General features: G+C 38.0%; 1 protein-coding gene across 2 annotated transcripts in view; it reads right to left on the bottom strand.

The window, feature by feature from the left end:
* The window catches only part of OSBPL3 (oxysterol binding protein like 3), a 204,289-nt gene that overhangs the window by 6,097 nt on the left and 172,905 nt on the right, over positions 1–25,287 (bottom strand). Inside the window, exons 8-23 of one of the 2 annotated variants that reach the window (XM_034063572.1) lie at positions 24,380–24,506; positions 23,164–23,267; positions 22,939–23,031; positions 22,282–22,438; positions 19,775–19,905; positions 16,898–17,005; positions 14,350–14,484; positions 13,578–13,671; positions 10,244–10,494; positions 8,242–8,379; positions 5,880–5,943; positions 4,593–4,671; positions 3,562–3,706; positions 2,701–2,845; positions 1,513–1,639; positions 838–960 (exon numbers count right to left, since the gene is read on the bottom strand). In XM_034063572.1, coding sequence (XP_033919463.1) covers positions 838–960; positions 1,513–1,639; positions 2,701–2,845; positions 3,562–3,706; positions 4,593–4,671; positions 5,880–5,943; positions 8,242–8,379; positions 10,244–10,494; positions 13,578–13,671; positions 14,350–14,484; positions 16,898–17,005; positions 19,775–19,905; positions 22,282–22,438; positions 22,939–23,031; positions 23,164–23,267; positions 24,380–24,506 — 2,021 coding nt within the window. The remainder of the gene's footprint in view (positions 1–837; positions 961–1,512; positions 1,640–2,700; positions 2,846–3,561; positions 3,707–4,592; positions 4,672–5,879; positions 5,944–8,241; positions 8,380–10,243; positions 10,495–13,577; positions 13,672–14,349; positions 14,485–16,897; positions 17,006–19,774; positions 19,906–22,281; positions 22,439–22,938; positions 23,032–23,163; positions 23,268–24,379; positions 24,507–25,287) is intronic. The other variant, XM_034063578.1, reaches the window with a different exon arrangement.

Below are 25,287 nucleotides of genomic sequence, written 5' to 3'. Positions count from 1 at the left end.
CTTATTCACAATTCTCACTGTGAGTATACAGTTGTAAAGACTTAGACTTTGCCTCTATGCTGCTGGAAGCAACAGTTACTTCTCTTTAGTAGGTGTGATTGACATGTGATGAGTTAGCTCACCAGCTAGTCACACATCTAGTGGTGTGGTCTAAGCCATTCCCTTTTTGCACCTATTTTAAATGAATTTGTGTTCCTCAAAAATCCATTACCTATGTATCCAGAAAAAAGTTAGAATCCCAGATTTGTTAACTGTGATACATAGGCCCATACAGCATACACTTAGGCTCCAACTCTTTCAGTACAGAACTGGAGGGCAAAGGCCATGTCCTCACTAGCATTCCTTTTTGTCTTTCAATGGCTGAAGTCTCCTGTTAATTGATTTACAACAGGAAGAAACAAAGTGCCCTCTGAATGGTGATTCTCTCCCCATGAAATAGGGGAAACATGTTCAAAAATGGCCCTGGAAATGAAAGGCTCCAACTCTGCAGACTTCTGCAATTCCACTGAATTCACCAGAAGTACATAGAGATAATTAAGGTAAATCCAGCCACTTGACCTTGTTTGAAAGAATCAGAAATTCTGCATTCACTCCAATTCAAAGAAGCTGCCATAAAGGTAAAAAAATTAGAAAAAAATTCAGGGATGCAGTACTGAAAAAAACATGATATAATTCTGAGTTTTAGCTAAGTCTGGAGGTTCTACATTCCCCAAGTAGAAAAATCAAGACTGTAGAAGAACCTGGAAAAATAATGGAGCCCGCTTAACGGCAGGTTAGAACCAGATCTATAACAAGAACTTCAATACATGGTGGTACATGTTACTTATTATATAGTACCTGAAAAATCTAGGCTGATGCTCTAGATTGTTTTCTTCCAGCACCTTCCGTCGTTCTCTCTGTAGCTGCTCAATCCTCTGCTTTTGCATTTCAGCTCCTTCAATATTCCCTTCTTCTAGAAACCTGTAGCACCAACAGCGATGAGAGAGACAATTCGTGTTCATGTTCCCCATCTTTGCCAGGTCCTCTAGGGCTCCATAATCTAATCTTTACAGCAGGCAGTTCACAGTGTTTGAAAGATGAACAGCCACATATGCAGGCTACTGCACTCTCAGAAAGCACTTCAGGAAAAGTAAGTCTCAAGACAAGTTCAGAGTTGTAGGAATTCTGTATTCTTTTACTTGGAAATTAGAAACAGCAGAAATTCCACTGCAGAGAGGAGTTTCAAGTGCCTCAGTTTTTGGCTATTCAAACACAGGATGCTCAACATCCAGTACCTGAAGTACTGAAGTTTTAGTATTTTTTGAAAGGTAGTTATCTAGAAGCATCAAAGAGCCACTGGTCCATCATGACTAGACCATCTCTGATAAGTGATTAAAATGTCTGTTTCAGATGCACATTAATGTAGAAATAGAAACACACTGCTGGTATCTGCACAAAATAGTTGGAGCTTAGGGTAAAGTGACCATACAGAAGATGAAGAATTATGTGAGGAAGATACTTAAAACTTCTTACCTTTGGTCTGGCCTAAAACGGGTATCAGTGGATGGGAGCAATGACCTAGTTTGCTGGTCCAGTTCATTTAACTCCAGTGCAAACTGAGTAAATCCATACCACTGTTCATAACCTTTAGGCATTGGATCTACAGAAGAAGAGTACATTCAGAATCCTAATTAAATACTATTATCTTTAGAAGGAAAATTCCAAACTCCCCTCACTCATTTGTTCATCTCCAAACCACAGTTTCAGCTCTGGGAGAATATGACTGTTTTAATGATGTGACAAAAGACAACATCACCCTTCGTAACTGCCCTGCAACAAAACAGATTTCTGTTCTCTCTGCTGGAGCACTTCCCATATAAAGACAGGCTGAGAAAGTTGGGGCTGTTCAGCCTTGGGGAGAGAAGGCTGCATGGAGACCTCATAGCAGCCTTCCAGTATCTGAAGGGGGCCTACAGGGATGCTGGTGAGGGACTATCCATTAGGGACTGTAGTGACAGGACAAGGGGTAACGGGTTAAAACTTAAACAGAGAAAGTTTAGATTGGATGTAAGGAAGAAGTTCTTTACTGTGAGGGTGGTGAGGCACTGGAATGCCTCCATTCCTGGCAGTGTTCAAGGCCAGGCTGGACATGGGTGACATGGTTTAGTGTGAGTTGTCCCTGCTCATAGCAGGGGCGTTGGAACTAGATGATCTTAAGGTCCTTTCCAACCCTAACTATTCTATGATTCTAATCAGAAGGTCATGTTATTATCATAGTGCTTTTTTTTCAAACTACAGTAGACAAAACCCCAAAAGTCTGGGAGAAGTTCAGATATGGCTTTCATTACAGAACTGAGCATGGTGGGCTATCTTCCAATGGTTAATACATGAAATACACAACACTTCTCTCAACAGGAAGTGGGGAGGGTTTGTTCCTTTTTTTTTTTTTCCTTCTTCCTTTTGGGGTCCTCAATACCCACTTCATGCCCAAATATGAAAACAAGGGAGAATGAGGAAAATGCACGAAGCCATGGGATTAAGTTCTCCATGTTGTTAAAGATAAATTATATATTCTTCTGGTCTAAATTTTAAGTGCTGACAAAAATATAATATTTGACATAGAAATAACATGAAGTTCGGGCCTAATAAAAGATGAAAATAATAAACTTATTCTTAAGCAGATCTTAAAAGTTCTGCACATTATCTATTCTGATCACTAACTTGCTCTCCATATGCAGTTTGAAGATGAAGTCGTCCCACAGTACAAACTTTCATGCCACTTCCCAAAGAGTCGATGCACAACTTTCCCAGCTTTATCCATGACACAGCCTTCAATCTCATGTGCATTTGGATTCCAATACTTTGCCTAGAATTAAAAGGAACAAGAGGAAAAAAGGTGCATAAGAGATCAAGTGTGAGTGATTTTGCCATGTCAGTAGCACCATGCAAACAACTGCTGTTAGTACTATTAACCAGCTTATTAAAATACTAACATTGAGAACTGTATTTAATTTGTTTACCTTTTTTAGGGGCAGTACTAGATGCTTTGTACTGAAGCTAAAGCTTTGACTAATACCACAACCTCTCACTTAAACTCCTCTGAAAACCTGCAAAGGGCTAGAAAAGAGCACTGGGTGAAGCACCATGCCTAAGTCCTGGTTCTGTAGTTGGTGAATGGATGTAACTACAGCACATGCCAATGGGTTATCAGCAGGCATGTGGTAAACCACTGTCAGTAGACACCTTGCGCCTACCTCTGTCATCAAACACACAGTAGTTTTTTCAGCATATTACTTCCTTCCATTTCCTCTTACATTTTCGCATCTTAACTGGAATCACCTGAGAAAGCTGCTGCGTCTGTTTCTTGTCTGGCTCTATCTAGTGAACAGCAGTTCTTTTGGAGTTAAATGTTTCTCAAAAAATCACAGGTAATTACAGAGGAATATAGGAAAATAAAGCTTGTAAGCAGTTGTACTGAGCTTCAGTAGAGCATCCACACACTGCTGTGTCTGTTAGAAAAGGCACTGCCAACACTGCTGTGGTTATTGCTGTGGTTATTGCTGTGGTTATTGCTGTGGTTACCTTTATGAAAGTCAGTTTGCAGTGGCAAGTGTCATCATTGAGGTTTTTGATGATGATCTCTCCATAGTGTTCAATCCATCTTTGACCACTTAAAATGTTATGGATGCAAGATGTCACCTTGTTCCATGCAAAATGGTCTTTAAAACTGTAAGAAAAATACAAGAAAAATCTCATTCTGTGTTCAAATGGGCTCTCAAACTTGTGGAAAAAAAATGTAGAGAATTTGATTAGAAAAACCCCACAAAATCATTTTTTCCCTGGAATGCCTCATGTTCTTGCCCCACACCTTCTCAAAAACAAACCCTACGACAACAATCCTGTCTTCCAGAAAGCCCCTTAAGGAATTTTAATGGTTGATCTGTAACGAGCACTCTGACAAGCCTGCGTAGGAACACGGCAGATTCTATTTGTTTTTAATTAAACTACACTCAACACTTACCTACAGTGGCTGCTTACTTACTTAGATAACAACAGACATGCAACTGGTTCTGTTTATCATTTACAGTAATTATTTACGCAGTGATGATGGCTATTGGCCTCACCTACAAACCAGGACCCGTGGTGTTATGGTCTGTACAAATGTAGGTACAAAAGACAAGAACAACCACAACACCCTCTCCCACAAACCCATATTCAAGCAAAAGAATTCATAGCTTCTTTTACCATGCAGTTTGTCCCTGTGAGTTTATAATGCATGAAGCTTGACATTCAACTAAAGTATGAAACTACCAGCTTTGCTTTTATTCAAGATACACAGGAGTAATGTTTTCTATTTCATCTTTTGCTTTTCATAACCTTCTGAAGAGTTAGTGATTCTGTTTTATGCTTCAGTTTTTGGTTTGATAAGGGCTTTTATTTCCTGTTTCCCCCCCCCCCCCCCTTTCTTTTTAAATTAAATCCTAATCACCAATTCTTCCAAGGGTCTAATAGAGCACAGCATAGCTTGGTCTCATCTGGATAACTGTGGCTCCTGTGTGTGCAAGCATGTCTGTGCCTATGTGTGAGCAGCAATGCATAGTTGCAGCACTTACGCTGGAAGAGTTACATGTGTTGTACCAACTGGAACAATTTCCATGGACTTTCCCCAGAATTTGTTTTTCCATCTTACATCTGAAACAGGTAAAGGAAAGAAAAAAAAAGTTTAGTCATAGACATGGGTGAATAAATCTATTTTTGGACTCTATCTGATTTTCAAGTAATGAAAAATAACAAAGTGCATCATAATAAAACTGTTAAAAGAATGCTGTGGACCTTAGAACATGGGCTTGTTTGTTTTTTTTGGCTCATTATATAATAGATTGTTGAAATAACAGAGGTCTAAAAGTCACTTCTCAAAAACTTTTTCAAATGAGAGGAATTTGAATAAGCTACAGACAGCATGTATTTCTCTGGAATTCATAAGGTTTTATTAAGACAGGCTGCTATATCCAGTCTTATTTATATAGTATTCAGCTACTGAATGAATTTTTGGTCAGCTCTGTTTTTTTGCCATGAGCAGGACTCTTGTGTCTTTGTATTTGTTTACAAAACAAAGAACTAAATTAAATAATGAAACCCAGACTAATGTCAGAGTTCCAATTTCTGTTCAGTGTGGCTCCATCTGTAATAACTGTAATCAAGCCAGCAGAGTCAGTCATAACAGAATTAAAGATTATAATATGGCTACATTGCCAACTGAAAAACCACTGGGTGAAGGATTTTAACTGAGTTAGAAGTATAGTTATGTTCTGTATACACTCCAAAAATATCCAGCCACACAGGCACTGTGACTGACATCTTCACCAGCATCGCAAACAAAGCTCCAACGCACTTCTTTTGAAACACAATGTTCGGAGTCAAGCAGCACAATTTCTTACATACTGTAATAATGTCAGCAGAGAAAGACAAGGTAAATACATTTATCCTTGCTGCTATGCTCATTTTTGGAAATAGTTTTCAGAACAGGTTTACAGGATCTGCCAAGGCTCCAGATTTAACTTGTAGTTTTTCCACACTGTGTTCTAGCTTGTTTGCTTCATAAATAGCTTGAGGTACAACTCCTCCTTACTAAAGAATCCCCCCAAAAATCTGATTTCAAAGAAATGCAGGTATTTGTACATGAGTAATCAATATTATTTTAAAAACTTGAATATTTTTCTAATGGCAGAAGATCCAAGCAAGAGACATGCAAGTAAGTATAAACTAGCATTTCTTAAAGTCATTCTAACACCCTTCAAGCAGGGAATTTCACATTTTCCAAATTTCTAGATGCCTCGTGTAAGACATACAATGAAAATATTCTGAACACTGTAGAAGGAGATGATAGACTGAAGAGTTACCTTGCCAAAAAGCAAAATTCACAGATTCAGCATGGCATGCAGAAATAGGCGGATGGTGACTGACCTAATAGCAAGACATGAAAGGGGGGGAAGAAAAAGATGGACATATTAACACTTGAACAGTCATTTCAGTTTGGATTCTTCTGTTTTTCTCCATAATTTTTCATTCATAGATAGCATTTACCATTTGAACGTTTACCTTCCCTTTGCAGTTGTGTCCTGAAGGGGGTGCCAGTGAGATTAATATGATACTGAGACCTAAGAAGTCTTGAAAGAAATGAGAAGTACTTATTTTAAAAGGCCTGTGAATTTTGTTCATTGAGTGAAAATCGAACTATTTATTTTGTACCTGGTCTCTAAGGTGATAATTATATTTACCCTTAGGATCTCTTAACATATTGACAGAAGCTGCACTTTGAGCACACAGACAAGAATAAAATAAGCAAAGGGATAAGGTCTTCTGTACAGCAAATACCCACAAAACCCTAACTATGAGGGTGTTGAGGCAGCGATCAGAATCCCTGAGGGGGCCATAGGTGGAGAAATCAAGCCATGAAATTCCATCTAGCAACCCCTATCAGCCATAGTGACACCCCAGGTGCTAAACTCTATCCATACACACTGCATTTTACCAGCTCTGAGTAAGAGCACATACGTGAATTAGGGCAACCACTGAAACAGCAAAGCAAGGACTGAGAGTAAATAAATGAATACACAGTGCAGATTATTAGAAGGAAATAGTGAACAGTGAAGTAACTGCACAAAGTGAAAGCCACCGCAACTCCTTGGCTGTAAATTCACCCTTCTGGTTTAATGCAACAAACAACTGACCAGGACCATCTCTTTGATGTGCAATGCCTACTGTTCTTTTGACAAAGACAACTTTATTTTCTAGTCCAATTGCTACTTCCCACTATGAATTCAATTTCTCAAGCACCTACATGGCTCAAATGAAGTTTTACTTTCCGCTGACCGATACCCAGCCTGACCCAAGCAGCAATCAGTCCCTTCCAGGTGACTCCCCCCAGTTTATATACTGGGCATGAAGTGCTGTGTTATGGAATACCCCTGTGGCTAGTTTGGGTCAGGTGTCCTATCTCTGCTTTTTCACGGCTTCTTGTGCCCTTCCTCCCCAGAAAAGCATGAGATGAAATGTCCTTGATCAGAGCAAGAGCTACTGAGCAACAACTAAAACATTGGTGTATTATCAGCATTGTTCTCAGGCTAACGCTAAAATACAGGACTGCATCAGCTACTAGGAAGGCGAAAAATAACTGTTACAGCTGAGCCCACGACAACTAATTACTTTCAGCTATGCCTTAATCCACCAAGAGCAACACTCATGGCAGACAGATTAACCCCAGATGTCACTATAATTCATGGGTTAAACTTAGCTCTTACTTAAACTGTTATAATTCTAGAGTAAGGTCATAGTGCTAAGTGGAGTTATTCTAAACTCACTCTAGTAATAGAACAGAATCTCTGCTGAGGTTTTTTTTCCTATATTTTGACTATTCCATGAATTACATACTACCTGCACTAACACATTATCTAGAGTAAGCATCAAAATGCTTGCACAAGCAATAAGCAACAGCTCCTGATGAAAAGAGAAATATTTAATGCTTGCAAGCTGCATAAAATGTCTTTCCCCCTATGCTGCCTTTCATTCCTAATATTCCTCCACCCCATATGGTTATAGTACCTTTACCACTCTATATATCACATCACTTATATGCTTGTATTGGAACAATAGCTAACAGCCCAAATCCCCTCATGTATTAAAATTCCTCTTTAGAAAAAGCAGCCTTTGTACTGATTTATTCATAAACACTCAGACCTTGACATATATATCCTTCACCTACTATGCTGTGGTACCAGGTTTGAAAAGCTTAATCCACAAAGTATTTGGATGGAAAGCAGGAATATTCGTGGTACCACAGTAAATACTAGTGGTTGACTGACTCACACAAGGGATATATTTGTTATCAAAGAAGACATTAAACAGCTGAAGATACAGTACACACAGAAGAAAAAGACAAGAATGTGAATGCAGTCATGATCAGATTTCAGCATGGGGAATTGCACTCTACTTAAACAAGTTATCTAGTTACTGGAGTAGGCAGCCTGCCAGCCCTTGCTGCTCGAGTGTCAGCTGTTGGTTGTTATGCTCCATCCCAGAGTTAGCAGAGTTTCCTCAAAATACAGTTTCCTTCATGTGTAATTCTGCAATGTCCCTTGAGTTTTGCTGGGCTCGGGTTAAAGTAGTTTTGTATTTTGCTATTAATTCCAGAGGATTCTAGCCATGCATTTAGAATTAAGCAGTGTATCAAGTAGCGAATCTAAGGGTTGCAACATACAATACCTGTTCCGCAAAGAACTGGAAACCCTTATCTTCACGAATACATTCATAGGTTTCTCCAAGCACAGGATTAAATGGCTTACTTCCAGCTCGGTAGTAACTGGAGGCATATGCAGAGACTGCAAATGCAGCTATATACACCTGGGAATAACATATGTAGAATTCTGATTAATTCTTTTCTACAGCCAGAAACATTTCTTTTCCTATACATTCTGATTTAAGAGAAGAAAAATTGTGTCATATCCTGACCTCAGATTCTGTATTTTTCCCACCATTTGCAGTCTACGAACGTGAATGCCTCTTGCAAGTTAAGCACTAGCTCACACATTAAGAGAATTGAGTTTTCAGAAAGTTATCCAATGGTCCGGGGATGGAATTATTAGGGTGAAACACTGCAAATTTGATCAAGGGAAACCAGCATTTCTGAAACCCGTTTGAAACAGTTTAGCATTCTACAACAGTAAGAGCAGTAACCTTAAAAATCACTGTTAGATTTTATATTGTAACTGGCTTTTATAGGTATAGCCTGTGATTCTATGGATCTATCAACTATCCTTTTCCTAAACATGGCACAGGAAGTTGGTTTTCACTAAGTTTGTTATTTCTAATGCAGTTTGAGTTGAACTGCCTTTTATCTAGTGTGCTATAACCTAACTATGAAACTGTTTGTGATTATGACAGAGACATAAGTAACCCTCCCAAATTTTTGCAGTCAACTCAAGCATAATTCCTCCTACACCTGAGGAATTAGAATGTGGGATTGCTCAATTCAGGTTTCTTTTGTACCATTTTTCTCCTTTTTAATTTCCTTTTCCCCATCTTCTGAAAGTGTAGATGCTCTCCTTTCACAATTTCTCAAACTGAATCCAGTTCAGAATAGCTATTTTATGAACTATTGCAATTACTATGCAACAGCTAGCATTACTTTTGCCTCAGGATTTTTCAAAGGCAAAGAATACTTCAGCCTGAGGTAATTTCCAGATGCTTGGGTGTGGGAAGGAGGGAAAAGGATTCTTTTCATTCCCATATGAACAACTAACTTCTGCTCATTTCCTTTTCCTTTTCACGCATGTTCTCAAAAGAACAAGAAGAGCTATGCAATGAAAACCTCAGGAAATACCCCCAGTGAATACGCACACTGTCTTGAGAACAGACACCAAATTGTAACCCTTACAGTGTCAGAATTGAGCAAGAGACTTTTCAAACAGTATTGATAACATAACTATTTACATTCATTAATAACCTTATGTTAAGAGACATTGATTTAAAAAGGCTTAATTCAATTTAAGGGACAATCTATAGCTTCCATTTAAGAGAATTTAGAGAGCTTTTAATTCTTTATTTATGGTCTTAGATATTAAGTAGCTCTTGTGCACCTGGAAGCAGAATGATTGAAAGGCATTTTTCTCTTGTTCTTTTGCCAAATGCTGAATTCAAGGTTCTGCAGTGACAGAAGGTGACACCATTCTTGTACCCAGCATACACTCATATTCCCTGGTTTTGGGATCCTGAATGTTTTGGATCAACCCCAAAACTTCACAAAACCAGTTAATAAAACAAATAGAGCTTGTTTAGTCAATATAAAGATATCACAGTAGGGTAGGACTGGAAGATCCATCACAAATGTGTTACCAGATTAGACAGCCTTAAAAAATAAAGGATATATTGTAGCTGTCACACTCAAGAGGGAAGTATACTGGTCTATGGTCCCCCCTAATCTTACAGAGTAAGAGCTGCAAAACAGAACTATATTATTTCTGTTTAACCTTGCAGGACAGTGACGTACTCGAGGAGAGAGACTTCCTGACAAAGCAACGGAGATCATGCAGAAGAGTAAAAAATGGTGGATATGTAAGTATGTACTGATAGATCTTTGGTGAGTCTGCCTTTCAGCTGGGAGAGAAAAATGGAACAGAACATCCTCACTTCTTTGGCAGATTGTTTTTACATTTAATCTATTCTAATTATGTTGAATGCTACTAAATATTTGGAATAACATATTTACCATCCGTTCAAATGGGTTAGGCGTATGCGCTGCTTTATCTAGCAGTTCACTGTACTCCAGCTCCTCACAGAGACGCTGAAGGGTATTAAGTGGCTCATTTAATTCAACAGGCATGGCCACTTTGGAGAGATCCTTTCCTATGTTATTTCTCAGGATATTCCACAAGCTGATGTTACTTGTATTAGGACATGGAGCTGGTAAGCATGTTCTCCGTTTAGAATTGCATCCAATTCCACTTTCCGAAATACAGTCTGAAAAGGAAGGAAGTGGCACAGAAAGTCAATTCACTGTTTACTTTGTTTCATCCCTTTTGCAAACATACGTTAAAAAGCAAACATCCTTTTTTCTGTCAAAAGGTCCTTGCACCCTCACAATTCATTCAAGTATTTCATTTGTGGTCTGAAGATAGGTTCTTATTAAAAAGATAAATTTAAGAATAAGATCTTAAACTTCCGTATGTTAACTGAGGTGAATGCCAGGTACAAAAGATACATAAAAACCTACCTCCCTTCCCCTTAAAAGCTATAGGAAAGGTTTAGGCTTTACATTGAATTTGAAAGAGTAAATATTATAATTAAGTTGTAACAGAGATGGATTCCTATCTGTTTCAGGGACAGAAAACCTCCCTCCTTGACAGAGCTTCAATTAAGCTGACATTTCTCAGAAGGCAAAATGTAAGTTACTGTTCCAAGCATAATAACAGTTCCTACCTATCTTTCTCTACTTTTTTGAATACTCCTAGCAGGGAAATTTATTGCACCATGGATATATATGCAGGCTTTTCCACAGTGCTCCCCACAGCACTTAGCATTTAAAATAGCTTTAGATATAGCCATATGTTGGGGGAGAAATGGCCTCTTTTAAAGATGGAAAAGCTGAAGCAACTGTGGAGCTATGTGTTTGCTGAAGATATAAAACAAAAAAAGACTCACGTCAAGAGTCCTTGACATGAGTATCTGAAGTCTGTGTTACCATGTCAAAGCAACTGGAACAGGATAAATAGTTCCAAGCGTGCCATAAAATGATCTGTCAAAGGATCAAAATGGAGCTACAAGCTTCTGCAACAGGCATTAGTCTGAAGTGATTAATTGCTTAACTGTGCATCAGTCTCATTTCAGAGGAATACAGTTGCCACTACAAGAACACATTTTATCTTTCAACATCCTCAGAGGCACTTAGAAAGCTCCTGATCTGGAATTAGTTACCATCTGGAGACATTCAGGTGTCAGCCCCTGTCTTCACCTGGCTTTCCTCACACAGCTTTGTTTTGGGAGGAGTTAAAACAGCACTGGGCAGCACTGCGCTACACATGCCAAAGAATCACTGCCCTTAAACGTGCTATTTCAACCAGTATTTCCTCTGCTGGTCCAGCGACAAGCATGATACCACCAGTGCTTCTAAAGTGACAGAAAACCACGTGGGCAAACTTCTCCATCACTGCCATGTATTATGGACTCAGATGGAAGTTTTCAAGTGTAATCAGCAGCCTTAAAGTTTTGAGGAAGAAGTTTCCATCTTTCCTGCCCTTCACAAACTTAAAGTCTCAACATCACATATGACCAAGTTACTGTAATGAGGACAGGTGAACTATTTGCAGTCTACTGCCTATCTCTTTCTTTTTGCATAAAAATGGCATGGGCAGTATGGATAATAAAAAGAAATCTACCTGAAACAATTATACTGTTAAGAGGTTGGCTCCTATACTTCCCTCTTGGAAGATTTTATTTAAGAACAGAACAGACCAAAAAGAAGGATGTTCCCTCAGATACCTCAGGAATGAGTGCATCTCTGGAGAAGTAGGTAAATGCGAAAAATTTATCCCTGCTCAAAAGAGCTCTCCAAAGTGGGATTTGGCTATGCCCTTTGACAGTTTCTGATTAAAATATTATATAGAATATTAACTGAATGAACTACATATTCTGGACCAGCCCATTAATTAGGGTAAACCAGTGACAAAACAGAGTGGACAACCGACTAATGTATTCAGATACCATATTTCCTATCCAGTGAAGTTTGCCTACCCCCCATGAAAAGAAAAGCCCACGCAGTTCTGGTTTGCAAGAGCTGTGACAAATAGCCAGCAATAATACTGAAGGAGATTAAGACATCTGACCTCCAGCTAGACTCAATGACTTTTAAGGACAGACTGGAATATTATCATCATCTGGTCTGACCTCCTACATTACAGTAGCCAGAGGATTTTATCATAATCCCACAATTTCTAGTTCAGCTAAAGCCCTGTAGGAGAAAGACATCCAGTTTGGTATTAATGAGTGGTAGGCTGCCCAAAGCACAGAAACATCAAGTAGCAGAAGCATGTGGCGGTGCTGCTAATATGGAAAAGCTTCAGTAATAGTCCATGCTACAGAAGAGGAACAGCCACACTAGCACAGTTTTCTAAGGTCCAGATCTCAAGATAAATCAATCTTTAATTTTTTACTATCTTTCAAAAAAATGTCTTAATTTTAAACTGTTACAGAATACCACAGATATCCAGACATATCAAACTACTCAAGTTCATAGGGATCCACTGGTCCTTTTTGATTATCAGGAAACAGCTGATGGTAAGAAATCACTATTCAGCATTTGTGAAGATAAATATATATATATATATATATATATATATATATGAAGTGGGAAGAACACTGTGGTTACCTGAAGAGAGTTGAAGGCACAAAACCAATTAGTTTGTTACAACCAATTCTTTTCCCTCTTTTTTGATTCTGTCTCTAATTAGCAAGAAAGTTTAATAAACATAAGTACTAATAGGACTACCATGATTAAAACATGCAAAAAAAGAAATTCTTATGGTCATACACCAGGCCTGCTACTGTGTAATTATTCTCAAGTTCCTTTAAACACTGAGTTTTGCTAAAACCAACAGATCTTGCAATGCGGTGGTTAAACTGCAGACTGAAAAAAACCCCAAAACCAGACTGACATGAAGAAAATTACTTTTTGGAAAAAAAGGGGAAAAAAAAAGCAAGCAGCTATGCCTTGCTGCTTTGAAAAAGTCCTGTAGCCATGAAGGGAACTGAAAAGGAGCGGGAGTTGCACCAAAGAAGCCAAGGAAATACATGTTTCTCTGCTGATACAGAACCGCCATGCTGCTTAATCAATGCTACTCAGGCTCTGTTATGCAAGTTTATCAGAATGTGTTGTTCTAAACCAATCTGAGGCTGTAAGAGAAAAAAACACAGGCTGTTTACATCTCAAAACCTGTAACATCAAATAATTTCTAGCAAGAGAAGAAAAAAAAATCCAAACAAAATAAGCAGAGAAAGTTCTCCTAACATGGTGTAATAAGCATGGTGCAATAAAACAGTGAACTTACCTAAAGTTTGTCTTTCATTCTCTATGTCATTGCTTAGGTTATCCTCTGAGACATTATCACTGACATCACTTACATACGAGTCATCATCTGATACCTGAGTGTGTGGTGGAGAAATAAGCAAAATAATCACTCATTACAATAACCCCATATACACATGAAAACTGTTACTTTCTGCTGCAATTATTATTTTAATGGATTTTAACTATTTAAGTTGTGTTTCAGTATCAGAGGAAACTACTAGAAATTTCTAAGAAGACACAACTGAGTCTGGGAGAGATCACTATCACTGAAAATTCAACTATCCTTTTAGTGGAAACATGCTTCATCTTCTTGGCCCCACAGCTAAGGAGGCTTTGCTCATATTGGAAGCCAAGGTTTTTATGGAGTCTGAAACAGCTAAATGAGCTACTAAGTTTCAGTATGCATGACATCAGCCCCAAAGTGCCTACAGCTACCAGGAGGACAGCTATGAATATATTTCTACAATACAGTTTCTTAAGCACCTGTAGAACAACTCAAGGCAGACAATATATGCAATTTCTGAATACTAGCTACATAATGGCTGTTTGTCTCAACTGCGTGTAAGCCTTCTCCATACTTTTACATTTTATTCTGAAGATATGATGACACCAAATAAATACAGGCAGCATATTAGCTTCTAAATGTTTTGAAAATGAACATTTTCTGGCAGTCATCTGATGTGGAGTTAGCACTCAGGTCAAGTAGCAGATAAGAAATTACATCAGAATTATATCAATCTCAATGCTCAGACCTCATTTTCTGAAGAGCTGGCAGACAGTAGGACTTCCTGTGCATCAAAAAATTCTGTGAGAGAGTCAGCTATAGAGAGTCTGCTTTCATTGGAGACCTGGTGAACCAGAGCTCTGCTCTCTTCTCTTGAATTTTCCTGTTTGAAAGAAATAAAAAGTTTTGTGAGGAGTAGCACAACAGATAGCATTCCGGCATGCAATTCCAGTCATTTAACTTAAAGGGCTGTAAAACACTGGGAGAAGATTGCACATGCTCCTCTCCAATTTAGTGAAAGATAGCATGTGTTTCAAAGAGGGATTTAAAACCAAAGTAAAATAGGACACAGGGAAGAAAAAGAGAAGGAAAAAAACCCCAGTGCATATTCAGTACATGGCTTTTGCTGCTGCTGGCCTGTTTGACTGCCATGGAGATCTCAGTAACTCCTCTCATGGAAGCCTTACAGATCAATGGCATAAACAGAGTCCCAAAAGGTGGCCTAGCAAAGGTGGGGTGACCACTGAGGCTTGGTTCATTTTACAGAATCAGAGAATACTGTGTGCTGTTGTTTTCCCTGGTAACTCCAACAATGCTAAAAGGACGAGCTGACCCAAAGGAGTGTAATAAGATGCTCTGAAGTTTTTCTGCATGAGATGCTTTACTAACTTGTAACCATGACTGCCCTATGGTAATTCTGCAGGAGGGTGCAGTGGTTTACTTTCAGAACAACATAATGAACATTCTGACAAGCCTATAATCAAACCAACAAATCTTCTTTCAAAGCTTTTCTGCTGGCAGATTTTACTATAGTATGCCATGTTATTCAGTATGTGCTGATAACGGTGAGATGGTAACAAACCAAACTGCTACCTTACAAAAGACTTTTTGTTTTGATGAATACTTCTGATATAACAGCTGGAAGAGGAACCTCAACACTGCCTCTTCTGGGGGAAGGCAGTTACACTAGCCTACAAGTTAAAAAAAAATCTTACATATGTGGGCATTGCTGCTGGGAATGTTTCCAATAGCATTTTGAATCTGAGAAGGAAAGTGAGCAGGAAAGGCTCATAAAAGAACAGCAGGTTTTTATATCTATCACATGCGAGCTTAAGGTCGTCTTCTTTCATGTTGTTACCCTGGCATGATAAACAACAATACAAACTGCCCAATAAACAAACCGAGCTTTACCTTACGCAAAAGCTTGGGATACTAGTTTATATTGCTTCAATTTTCACAGGTCTATCACAGCACCGGATATATCATTTAGAGCCAAGTTTTGTGCAGTAGCCCTGTCTTCTTCACAGCAGCATTGCTGGATCACAGTCCTCCCACAGATGTAAAATGAAACTTCTCTAGTATAAGAAATTTCATCCTTAAGTTCCTTCCCAAACCAGGACAGAAGGAATTTGTGAATTGAATCTCTAAAGAACATTTTGAAAGCTATTTTTGTTGTGTGCGTACTGCATAGAACAAGTATCAGAATCCATTATCATTGAAAGGACTCCCACTAAATAAGGAAATAACTCCTGAAAGTAAAAACAGCAGATTAATGCTTGTATGGATAACAATTTAAGCGTTGTTCACATTCTCATGGAATTAAAAGCAGAAGGCATTAGAACAATAAACTACCTTAAATGGGAAGAAAAGCTCCAACAACCACCACCAAAAAAAGCCCTGAACAACTAAATATGACCAAAACACAGCTCTACTAAAACAGAACTAAACCAGAAGTGAACAGACGGAATGACTAAACAGTCTTTAAAAATAAAAGGAAATAATAAGTTATATAAAACTCTCAGAACTACATCCACTCAAGTTCTAATGGAATATTTATAATACAACTACAGCAGAAGTTTCTGTACAAGTTAACATTTAGGAAAATCCATCAGAAATAGCACAGTTCTTGCTTCCCTCACTAGCACTATTAACACCTAGATCCCATGGCCTATAAATGTACAACATTCACCTGCATCTGCAGCAAGCCAAAAAAAGTGTCTGAAAATCAGTACATCTCCAACTTGCTAACTGGGTATGTAGAAGACTCCCTATCTTCACACAAAGAAAACTAAATGGCAGAGAGTGGTCTTGTACATCTCATATTTTTGATCCTTTCATGGAAATGTCTGATAGTTGTTCTAAACTTTACATGATCCACACTGGTAGCCACTGTTTTGGGCTAACAATATGTAAACAGGCAACAGAAAGTAGTACAGAAGTTGAAAGTTAACAAGGGAATAAGAGGGAGAGAAACAGTAGTAAAAGAGTAACAAGGCAGTAGCTCTGTTCATGCTGAATGGGAATCGAGCAGGAGGCAAGGGAGAACACCAAGAACCAATAGCAGAAAAGCAATGGAAGTGTGCTCAGGAAAACTGCTCACAAGGGAAGTCTTTGAAATCAAATATTACACAGTGCATCATCAGAAATGACTCATAACCACAAAAGCAGACTCGTTTTACTAACACAATACACCACAGCGAAGATGTTAAGAACAGGACAAGATGCAGCTGTGCAGCACTGTCTAGGTATAGGAGCTTGAGGAATACACATCACTGAAAGAGGAAATCCGTACCTACCTTCACCAAATCTGGACTTGATTTTGCATTAGATGCTGAATCAAAGATCATAGATTCGGCATGTATTCTGCATAACCGGTCTTTAAGATCTGTGTTTTGTGCTATTGCCTGGAATATTTAACAAAAATATTGGGGATATAAAGTTCTCTCGACTAATTTGAACTTGGCTTTATTGTGTAAAAAGGGGCTCAGAGTATTTAAAGTGCAGTATAAAAAAACACTACCATATGATTTTTTACTGGTCCAGCAAATATTTTATTATAAATGCTTCAAATCTTGCTCACCTCTAAAATTAAAACTATTTTTGCTCAGTGTAAGGGAAAAGACACATAAATGGAGGAAAAAAAGCCAAAGTTGGCAGGCATATTTCAAGTCAGCAGGTTATGCAAGCTGATTTAGTAAGTTATACATGAATATTCCTCATCTTTTTATCTTTTCAAGTTCCTTTCCTATCTCCAACCTAGCCTCTCTCAACATTAAATTCTTGCTCTTGCCACATTCAAAAACATTTGATTTCCTATCAGCCTGGTACACTGACAGTTCCCTTTGCTTTCCACTGACAGAGAAATAAGACTTAAATTTGGACAGGTATGGTTTGTGTCCTAGCACCTTGTAATGGCAATGGTCAGAATAAAAAGCCTCTACTGCAAACTCATGTTTGTTGTATGTTATTTACTCGTGATGGGTGCATCTGATGAACAGATGTCAGTTAGAGCAGACTTGTAGGTAGAGAATGCAACCTTGCCCACAATGAAAGTATCTCTGAAAGAAGAGATTGGGTTACTAATTTTGGAACAATGCTGAAGACTTACAGCCCATTTTAGTGATCTGAATCTACACTAGGATGTGGAGAACCCTGTTGGTGACACATCCACTTGTCCCACAGATGCTTCTGATGTTGACAGTAATTTTTGTTGGAAATAGCCTTGAAGACAGGAAAGACTGTAAGCTCAAAGTAGTGATGGAGGGGAGAAACTAATTTCTGGCTTTACAGATGTGTGGTCTGAACTTGACACACAGGCATGTATCACTTCTGTGTCAGGTGTTCAAGTGGACAACATTGTATTATACCCACATCAAACAAGTGGGAAAAAAATATTTACGCAGGTTTCCTGTAACAGCATCTTCCAGTTCTCATTGTTTGCTATAAAGTGTCTTCTTCCTTCTATTGTCTTCTTTCTGCCTCCAAAATAAAAATATTATACTTTTCCCCACTGTATTTGCTTTTCTTGGACTTTGTGTAACTCAAGGTTACTATGAGGGAGAAGTAGAGGCAGAGATGCTGATTTTGTGGTGTTTTATTCACTTTAAATCTGTTCACTTTTCTTCCCCTGCCAGGCTGATGACAGCAAAACAGACATAAGCTTGATACTTTTCAACCTGTGAGTCTGATACTTCGCTCCCCATCTGCAGAAAACAAACTGAAATGAACAATAACACTAAATCAAAGACATCAACACAGGACTCTTTTGCAAGGAAGTCTTAGAAATATGTCAATTTTATTATATCTGTGCTTCCATATGTCTTCAGAGGAAGCTTATTCCTTTCTCCTACAGGCTCTCTGCTGTACAGGGTGAGAAAATTTCTGTTGGCATCATGTCTTTACAGAGCTGCAGGCTAAGAATAGCTCTCATGGGTGTTAACCTCTGTTGAAATTGCCAAGGTTCACAAATGAGTTCTGGATGGGCTACAAAAGGCTTATTAAGTATCAGATAAGACCTAAAAGCATGAATTTTGTAAGACATTTAAACGATGAAGATGGACAACAGCAGTCCATTGCTCCGAAAAAAAGATTTCAAGCTAAGCTGAGTGTTCACTAAGTTCAGAAATCTTTAAAACAGACTTTTTGATATAAAATGTGAGGCAAATAACACTGGAAACACAAAAGTCACCTATTCAAACATCAGAAGGTGAACATCTGAAAGCCAGAAACGAAGAAGTGCAAGTGAGTATAGCTATTACATAGCAGGTTTCAGCTTTACCTAATTCCTATAGACATCATGGCCTCTAAAGGTCTAGGCAAAGAGGCATGTTATATGCTTAGAAAACTGTAACCATATGCAGTTTCTGTAAAGCAAAGGGAAGTTTTCATACTGAAATAATTCTTTAATGATCTATATCACATTTATCAATACCAGAGTCTCCCCTTCTTCTTATTAGGAATTTGCAACAAACAGCGAGATTTTAAGACCACGGTAATCGTGGCCCTCGTTGCTTTGAAATCAGATCACTGATTGATAAATTCAAACAAGACTAACCTCAAAGTTCTGGTCTCAACTAATTACAAAAAGCACACCATTCAAAAATCTTTTTAAAGAGCACAATCTTTGGTCATTTAGAACTGTGCCCTAACAGCTCCATTACTGCTTTTAAACAATTAACTGGAAGCCAATACTAAACATGTATTTGAATTTGCTTTGCAGTGTCTTGGTGTAGCATAGTGAAGCTCTAGTGCATTAGAAGAGACAGCTGAGTGCTTTCAGCCACTCTCACCTTTATTTTATGCCAAGTCATACAGTGCTGCTTAGGAAAAGGAAAAAGAAAAAAGAAAACCTGCAAACTACCAGAACTGACTGATTAAAAGGTGCATGTTTCAAGAGAAAGTAGACTTATCATTACAGAGCAGCCTTCTGTTTCGTAACATTAAATGGTACATGTTATACTGTATACCAAAATTAATCTATCAAACTTCAGTGATTTCACAATACCTTTAACATTTAGGAAAGAGTCTTCGAAAAACACCATCTATAATAACATACTATGATTCAACACTGAAAATTCTATCACAGAACAGACATTAAAGAAACAAACTATTGTGAAATTTTAAAGTAGTATCAGACAACAATGAAACTTGCTGAACTTCAGCATGTCACTTACAGATGTTAAGGCATTCTTCAAGCCAGCTATTTGTGCAGATGGAGATGAGGATGCATCGTGCTCCAGCATCTGCTTCATCTTTTCCCTCTCTGTAGATATAGTGCTGAAAGCTGACCTCAAGGTGAAGTAAACTAGAATAATTTCATAAAAAGTGAGTTAAAACCAGCTACCAATTGTACACATACCAACTATGTATAACTTCAATGAAACATCATTTATAGTGACAGAAACAAGAATTTACGTTGAGAGATCCAGAGTGGGTTACTAAAACCAAGTAATATTAATGAAGGTTATAGGGTAGATTTTTTAGTAGGAGAAACATTTATGGTGAATGTTGACTATATTAGCCACAGTCAAAATTACTCTGATTATTTGTGACAGATGGTGACAAAGCTAACTAACTACATCTGCTCCTCACTTGCTTTTGCTCCCCAATTAGCTTGCATCTTCAGATGGTCATGACTCTATTCCATATTCCTTTAAGAACTCCAGTGGGGGAGAAGAAAGGGAAGAAAAAAAGTAAAATAGAAAAAAATATCAAAAAGCATCTATAACACATACTGTGCCACAGCTATGGGGTTAGTAGATTCCCCATGAGCAAATCAACTGTGGTGTTGTGTTCTTTTCTCTCTTTTGAGGATAAGAAAAATGTCAGCTCGTTAGATGATTTAGTCAGTCAAAGGGTCAGATCTTGAATGTTGTGCACATTACACTGCTATTTCTACTCCTTCCTGAGCCAGTATCACCAGCCTGAAACACTGAAATCAGACAATAGATCATACAATTTTAAAAGGGAATGCACTTGCCTTAGGGCTTTTCTTTGGTTGTTTGTGTTTTGTTTTGTTTTTACAATTGAAACATTTCCTCTTTTCTTTAACCACAAGGAGTAAAAATTTATTGGAGTAATATTTGTTTATGTAGGATTTCAACATTCATCTACCTGGGGAATTAGAGAATTTCCAAGGGCGTAATCAAGCCTTCCAGTACAGTCACAAAAACTGCCAATGCAAAAAAAGTATCCATTTACAGGGAAATGGAGATATAAAATCTGAGCATGAATGTATGGAAAAGGTAAAGAACAAGAAATCTCTTTTACCTCTCTCTTCTAATCATCCACCTTGGGTTAATGCAAATCACCAAGGCTTCATTAAGTATTTGATGTAACCTAATTTCCTCTTCTAAGAAAATATTATTAAGCTATATTTCAACACTGCAAATCATTACCAAAGCTAACTCCCTAACTTTAACCTACCTGAAGAACTCTTTAACAGTATCATGGGGGGGGGGGGGGAGAAGATGTATCCGCTACAATCTATTGTAAGCCTTTCAGATATGAATGACATGACCTGAATCTTCAATGACCTTAGATGTCAGTAAGTTGTCATTTACCAAGTTAGATTTTTCAAGCATTATTCCATATTAAAGTATTAATGTTACATTCTATTTAACTTTTATCAAAAGCCAAAGCAAAAGTTTTCATCACTACCCTTTTTGGAAGGTGTGTGATATAAAACAACTTTGGAAAAAAGTTATTAGTATTCTGAATAAAATGATACTGTATTAAATAGTACCAAGTCTACTGTCCCTCAAATGCATGGGTCAATCTAACCAAAGTTTCTGACATGGATATTTCAGGTGAGATCATCTTGAGTAGGTGATTTTTTTGCTCTGCTTAACAGCAACTTGTCCAACTGTGCCCTACCCCCCCCTTCTTTTCTCTTTTTGGAAAACATACATCAGTTTTGACCATAACTGACTTTATGAAGTTTACTACTCAGATACATTCCTTATGTAATGGAATCAAGATACATCAGCACCAGGGGGGACAACAAGCAAAGAATGCCTGTTGATAACATCAACCATTATGTTGTGCAAAAGGGGACAAAGCCAGTACTTCCAGAAGCCTTTCAGATATAAATGCTGCAATGCCTTTCCCACCAAGATCACTTAAAACTATTAAAATATTACTGGTGTGAGGGTGATGGAGCAAAGCACTACTAATGAATAACAATTTGGAGAGAAGAATCATTTCTAATCAAGCTGCCCCTCTGGCTGCTTTACAGGGTATTCTCTTCTGTATTCACTAAAAATAGGTTACTACCATAGCAACCCTTGCATCACCAACCAATGTTGACTGAAATACAGTGAAGCACAACAAGTATAGAAACATACATGTGCTCATATACATACATATGCATGCAAGCACAAAAGAATATAATCTGCTGTTGTGTCTGTAGCAATTAAGTTTAGGATTTTTACTTTTTGGCAAAAAAATACAATTTAGGTCTTTGGCACATCAAAGAAAGGGCTGCCCTTTATTAAATATTTTTTTGAAGTGATGTTTAAGATACTTTTTTCAAGTGACTCAAGAGCTCAGCATTTGCAGTTCCTCAAGAGAATTAAAAGCAGGCAGGGCATTTTCTGCTCTTTCCAAACATTCTCAGAAGCCACATCCTTATTTAAATCATGATAATATACAGCCACATACAAAAGACAATTTCATTTACCTTTATGTGCAATGTGAAATAAGTCCTCTTGCATTTTAGTAAATTCTGATGATGTTTCAGAGCAATCAGAGTAATTTTTCTCCTCTACGAAATCTATTGTAGATAAGTTTGGATTGGAAGCATGCAGTCTCATAGGGGCAGAAAATACTGAAGGCACCTGTAAGGAGGACAGCCATTCATGATGGTTTTACATGTTGGAGGCACCAAAATGGAAAAACTGTCAATTACCAATAGTCTTGTAAGTACATGGCATATGAAACCATAGATACGACTTTTCCCAAGGTATTGTAATTGGAAATTCAGCAAAACTAATTGCTTCATCTCTGGATGCAAATGTGTACAAATCTATCTGGAGAAATTACAAAATTCTGTACTGATAAAATACCCCAACCAACCAAACCAAAACCCCAGCAAAACACCACCACATTGGAGGCAGATTGAAAACATGACTAAAAAACATGGCCAGTCTCCTGAAAGGATCAGCACAAATCCTGTTGTGGATAGCAATAAGAACATGTTCGTGTTTTGTCTGATACATTACCACTTAAAATGACCTAGCACAGGACACTACTTAAAAAGTATTCGTATTTCCTAAACAGGTCACACCTGTAAGTGATCAATAAGATTTAAAGAAAGATGAGCACTGACTGAATTTACCTGTAACATTCCTTTAGGCTCTTTCCCAACAACTCTGGATCGCCACCTCCTGTGTGTTCTTTTTTCCTTCTTTGGGCTTTCGTAAGGTCCAACCTTTTAACGCACAGGACAAAAATAATACAGATTGCAGCAGAGCTAAGAATATATTGATCCTTTAGGATTTGGGGTTGATGTTTGGAATTGCATGGGAAAACCTTTTTTGGTTTTGTTTTTCAAACAACAAACCTGCATAGCATTTATAGCAGGCGCTGAGTATGTCCTGTGAAGAACATCCATGCTCTGTAACAGCTGGTTCATTTCCACTAAGTATGTGTGACAGTTGGAGAGCTCTGTTTTGAACAAGAGAATATTTTCAGTTGCCCTAAAGTAACAGACACAGGGAAAGTTTTTTTCTTTGTAGGCTAATTTTGATTGTAACTAGCTTAAGTTATTCATTGACTAAAAGCACATTCTTAGACAACTGGCTAAAACACTTGTATACTTCTGTCTTCAAGTTCATGCTGGTGAGGGACTATTCATTAGGGACTGTAGTGATAGGACAAGGGGTAACGGGTTGAAACTTAAACAGCAGAGGTTTATACTTGATATAAGGAAGAAATTCTTTACTGTTAGGGTGGTGAGGCACTGAAATGGGTTGCCCAGGGAGGTAGTGAATGCAACATCCCTGGCAGTGTTCAAGACCAGGTTGGATGAAGCCTTGGGTGATATGGTTTAGTGTGAGGTGTCCCTGCCCATGGCAGGGGGGTTGGAACTAGATGATCTTAAGGTCCTTTCCAACCCTAACTATTCTATGATTCTATGATCCTATATGTAAATGCATCTATATGGTGTGTATTATGACCATGATACTTTATCACAGTTGGTTGCAGAAAAATGTGAATAATGTGATAATTACCGCAGTTTGGGACTAGTCAGAGCTCCGCATGGTGAGGATAACAATGCCACAGGCATCAAGACTGAATTGTACATTCAGATCTAGAGATGAGGCACCCCTGTATGAATGTTTAAGCTCACTGGTAGGTAGAACTTTACTAGGTGTCACACACACTACCAACACGAGAAAGATCTTCATGCTCTTCGGAAAGCATAAAAACAGAAGGTGGCTTTCAAGTACAAAGATTTAGTACTTTGTAAATTTTTTTGGATGCTTCCCTTTTTTGAATACACTGCTTAAAAAAGTTCAAATCTTAGTACTGAAGGTGATGCTTGTATATAAAAGGAAATGTACTAAAATATATTGGTTCATTGAAGAAGTGCCCACAATTGATACCCCCACATTCAGATTCACTAGTCCTTCTGAAGACGAGTAGCTAGTTAATCAACAACCACCCCTTTCCTCCTACCAGCTTCATAAAAAACTCTAATGACCACTTAATGGTGTAGTACTCTCATTGTCAAGAGAAACTAGGGGAAATCTTAGGGTTTCTTTAAATATCACTACCTCTTGAGCATTTGTCCATGTCTTCAGAAGACTGTAGCCAAGACGAAATCCTGGACTCATTACTCGAAAAGGAAAACGACAAGTTACCTCCGGCTGACAATGAATTCTGTTTGGTCAAGCTGCCTGCCTGTTCCAAAGAACAAATGAATTATTAAAACCCAGTATTTTACTGTTATATGCACAGATTTCAACAACCAACAGTGGAAGTCTGTGATCAGGACTGAAGGAATCAACAACATGGAGAGAAAAAAGCATATGAGCTAGACTAGGTGTGCAGGTGTTGAGCATAATGGCAGGATATCTAACATAATTGCTGTCCACAAGCAGTAAAGGAACCATAATTTTCTGAAAGCCAAATTTTGAGGAAGGGCAAAGTTCTGCATGAGTTACGTCAACTTAATACAATTAAAGCACCAGATCTGAACAGGACCAGCTGGACATTCTGTTCCTTCTCCAAGCTTCCCAAAGAAGCCCCAGAAGTAACTGAAATGTAACATACATATTTGTTGAAGCTGTTATTCAGTGAAGAAAGCAAGATCTGATAGATGTTATTTAAAAATATTACTCCTCAAGGTTGTATGACTTTAGCATGGATTTGGCTTGACAGGCCTTAATATATGTATGACCATACATCTCACCCCGGTAAATACTACCTTTTTACAATATCTCAGTAATCATTTTCAAACTGATCCACACAGAATCAAATAAAATGCACTGTCCACGTGGTGTCATTCAGTCCTGTGTCAATTTATATAGCCAGCATGCAAGAGTAGTAAGCAGCAATAAGCATACTTATTTTTAAACTAATCTGTGTAGTTTAGCTTTTCATTCCTACATAAAACCATTATGAGCTTTAGTCATCTATATATGTATTCTCAAAGAGTAACCCCAGTGCCTTCAAAAGCACA

The sequence above is a fragment of the Melopsittacus undulatus genome, chromosome 1 (genome assembly GCF_012275295.1).
Source record: "Melopsittacus undulatus isolate bMelUnd1 chromosome 1, bMelUnd1.mat.Z, whole genome shotgun sequence".
Taxonomy (NCBI): Eukaryota; Metazoa; Chordata; class Aves; order Psittaciformes; family Psittaculidae; genus Melopsittacus; species Melopsittacus undulatus.
Note: the sequence above shows the minus strand (reverse complement) of the source record. Positions and strands in the feature narration are given on the sequence as shown.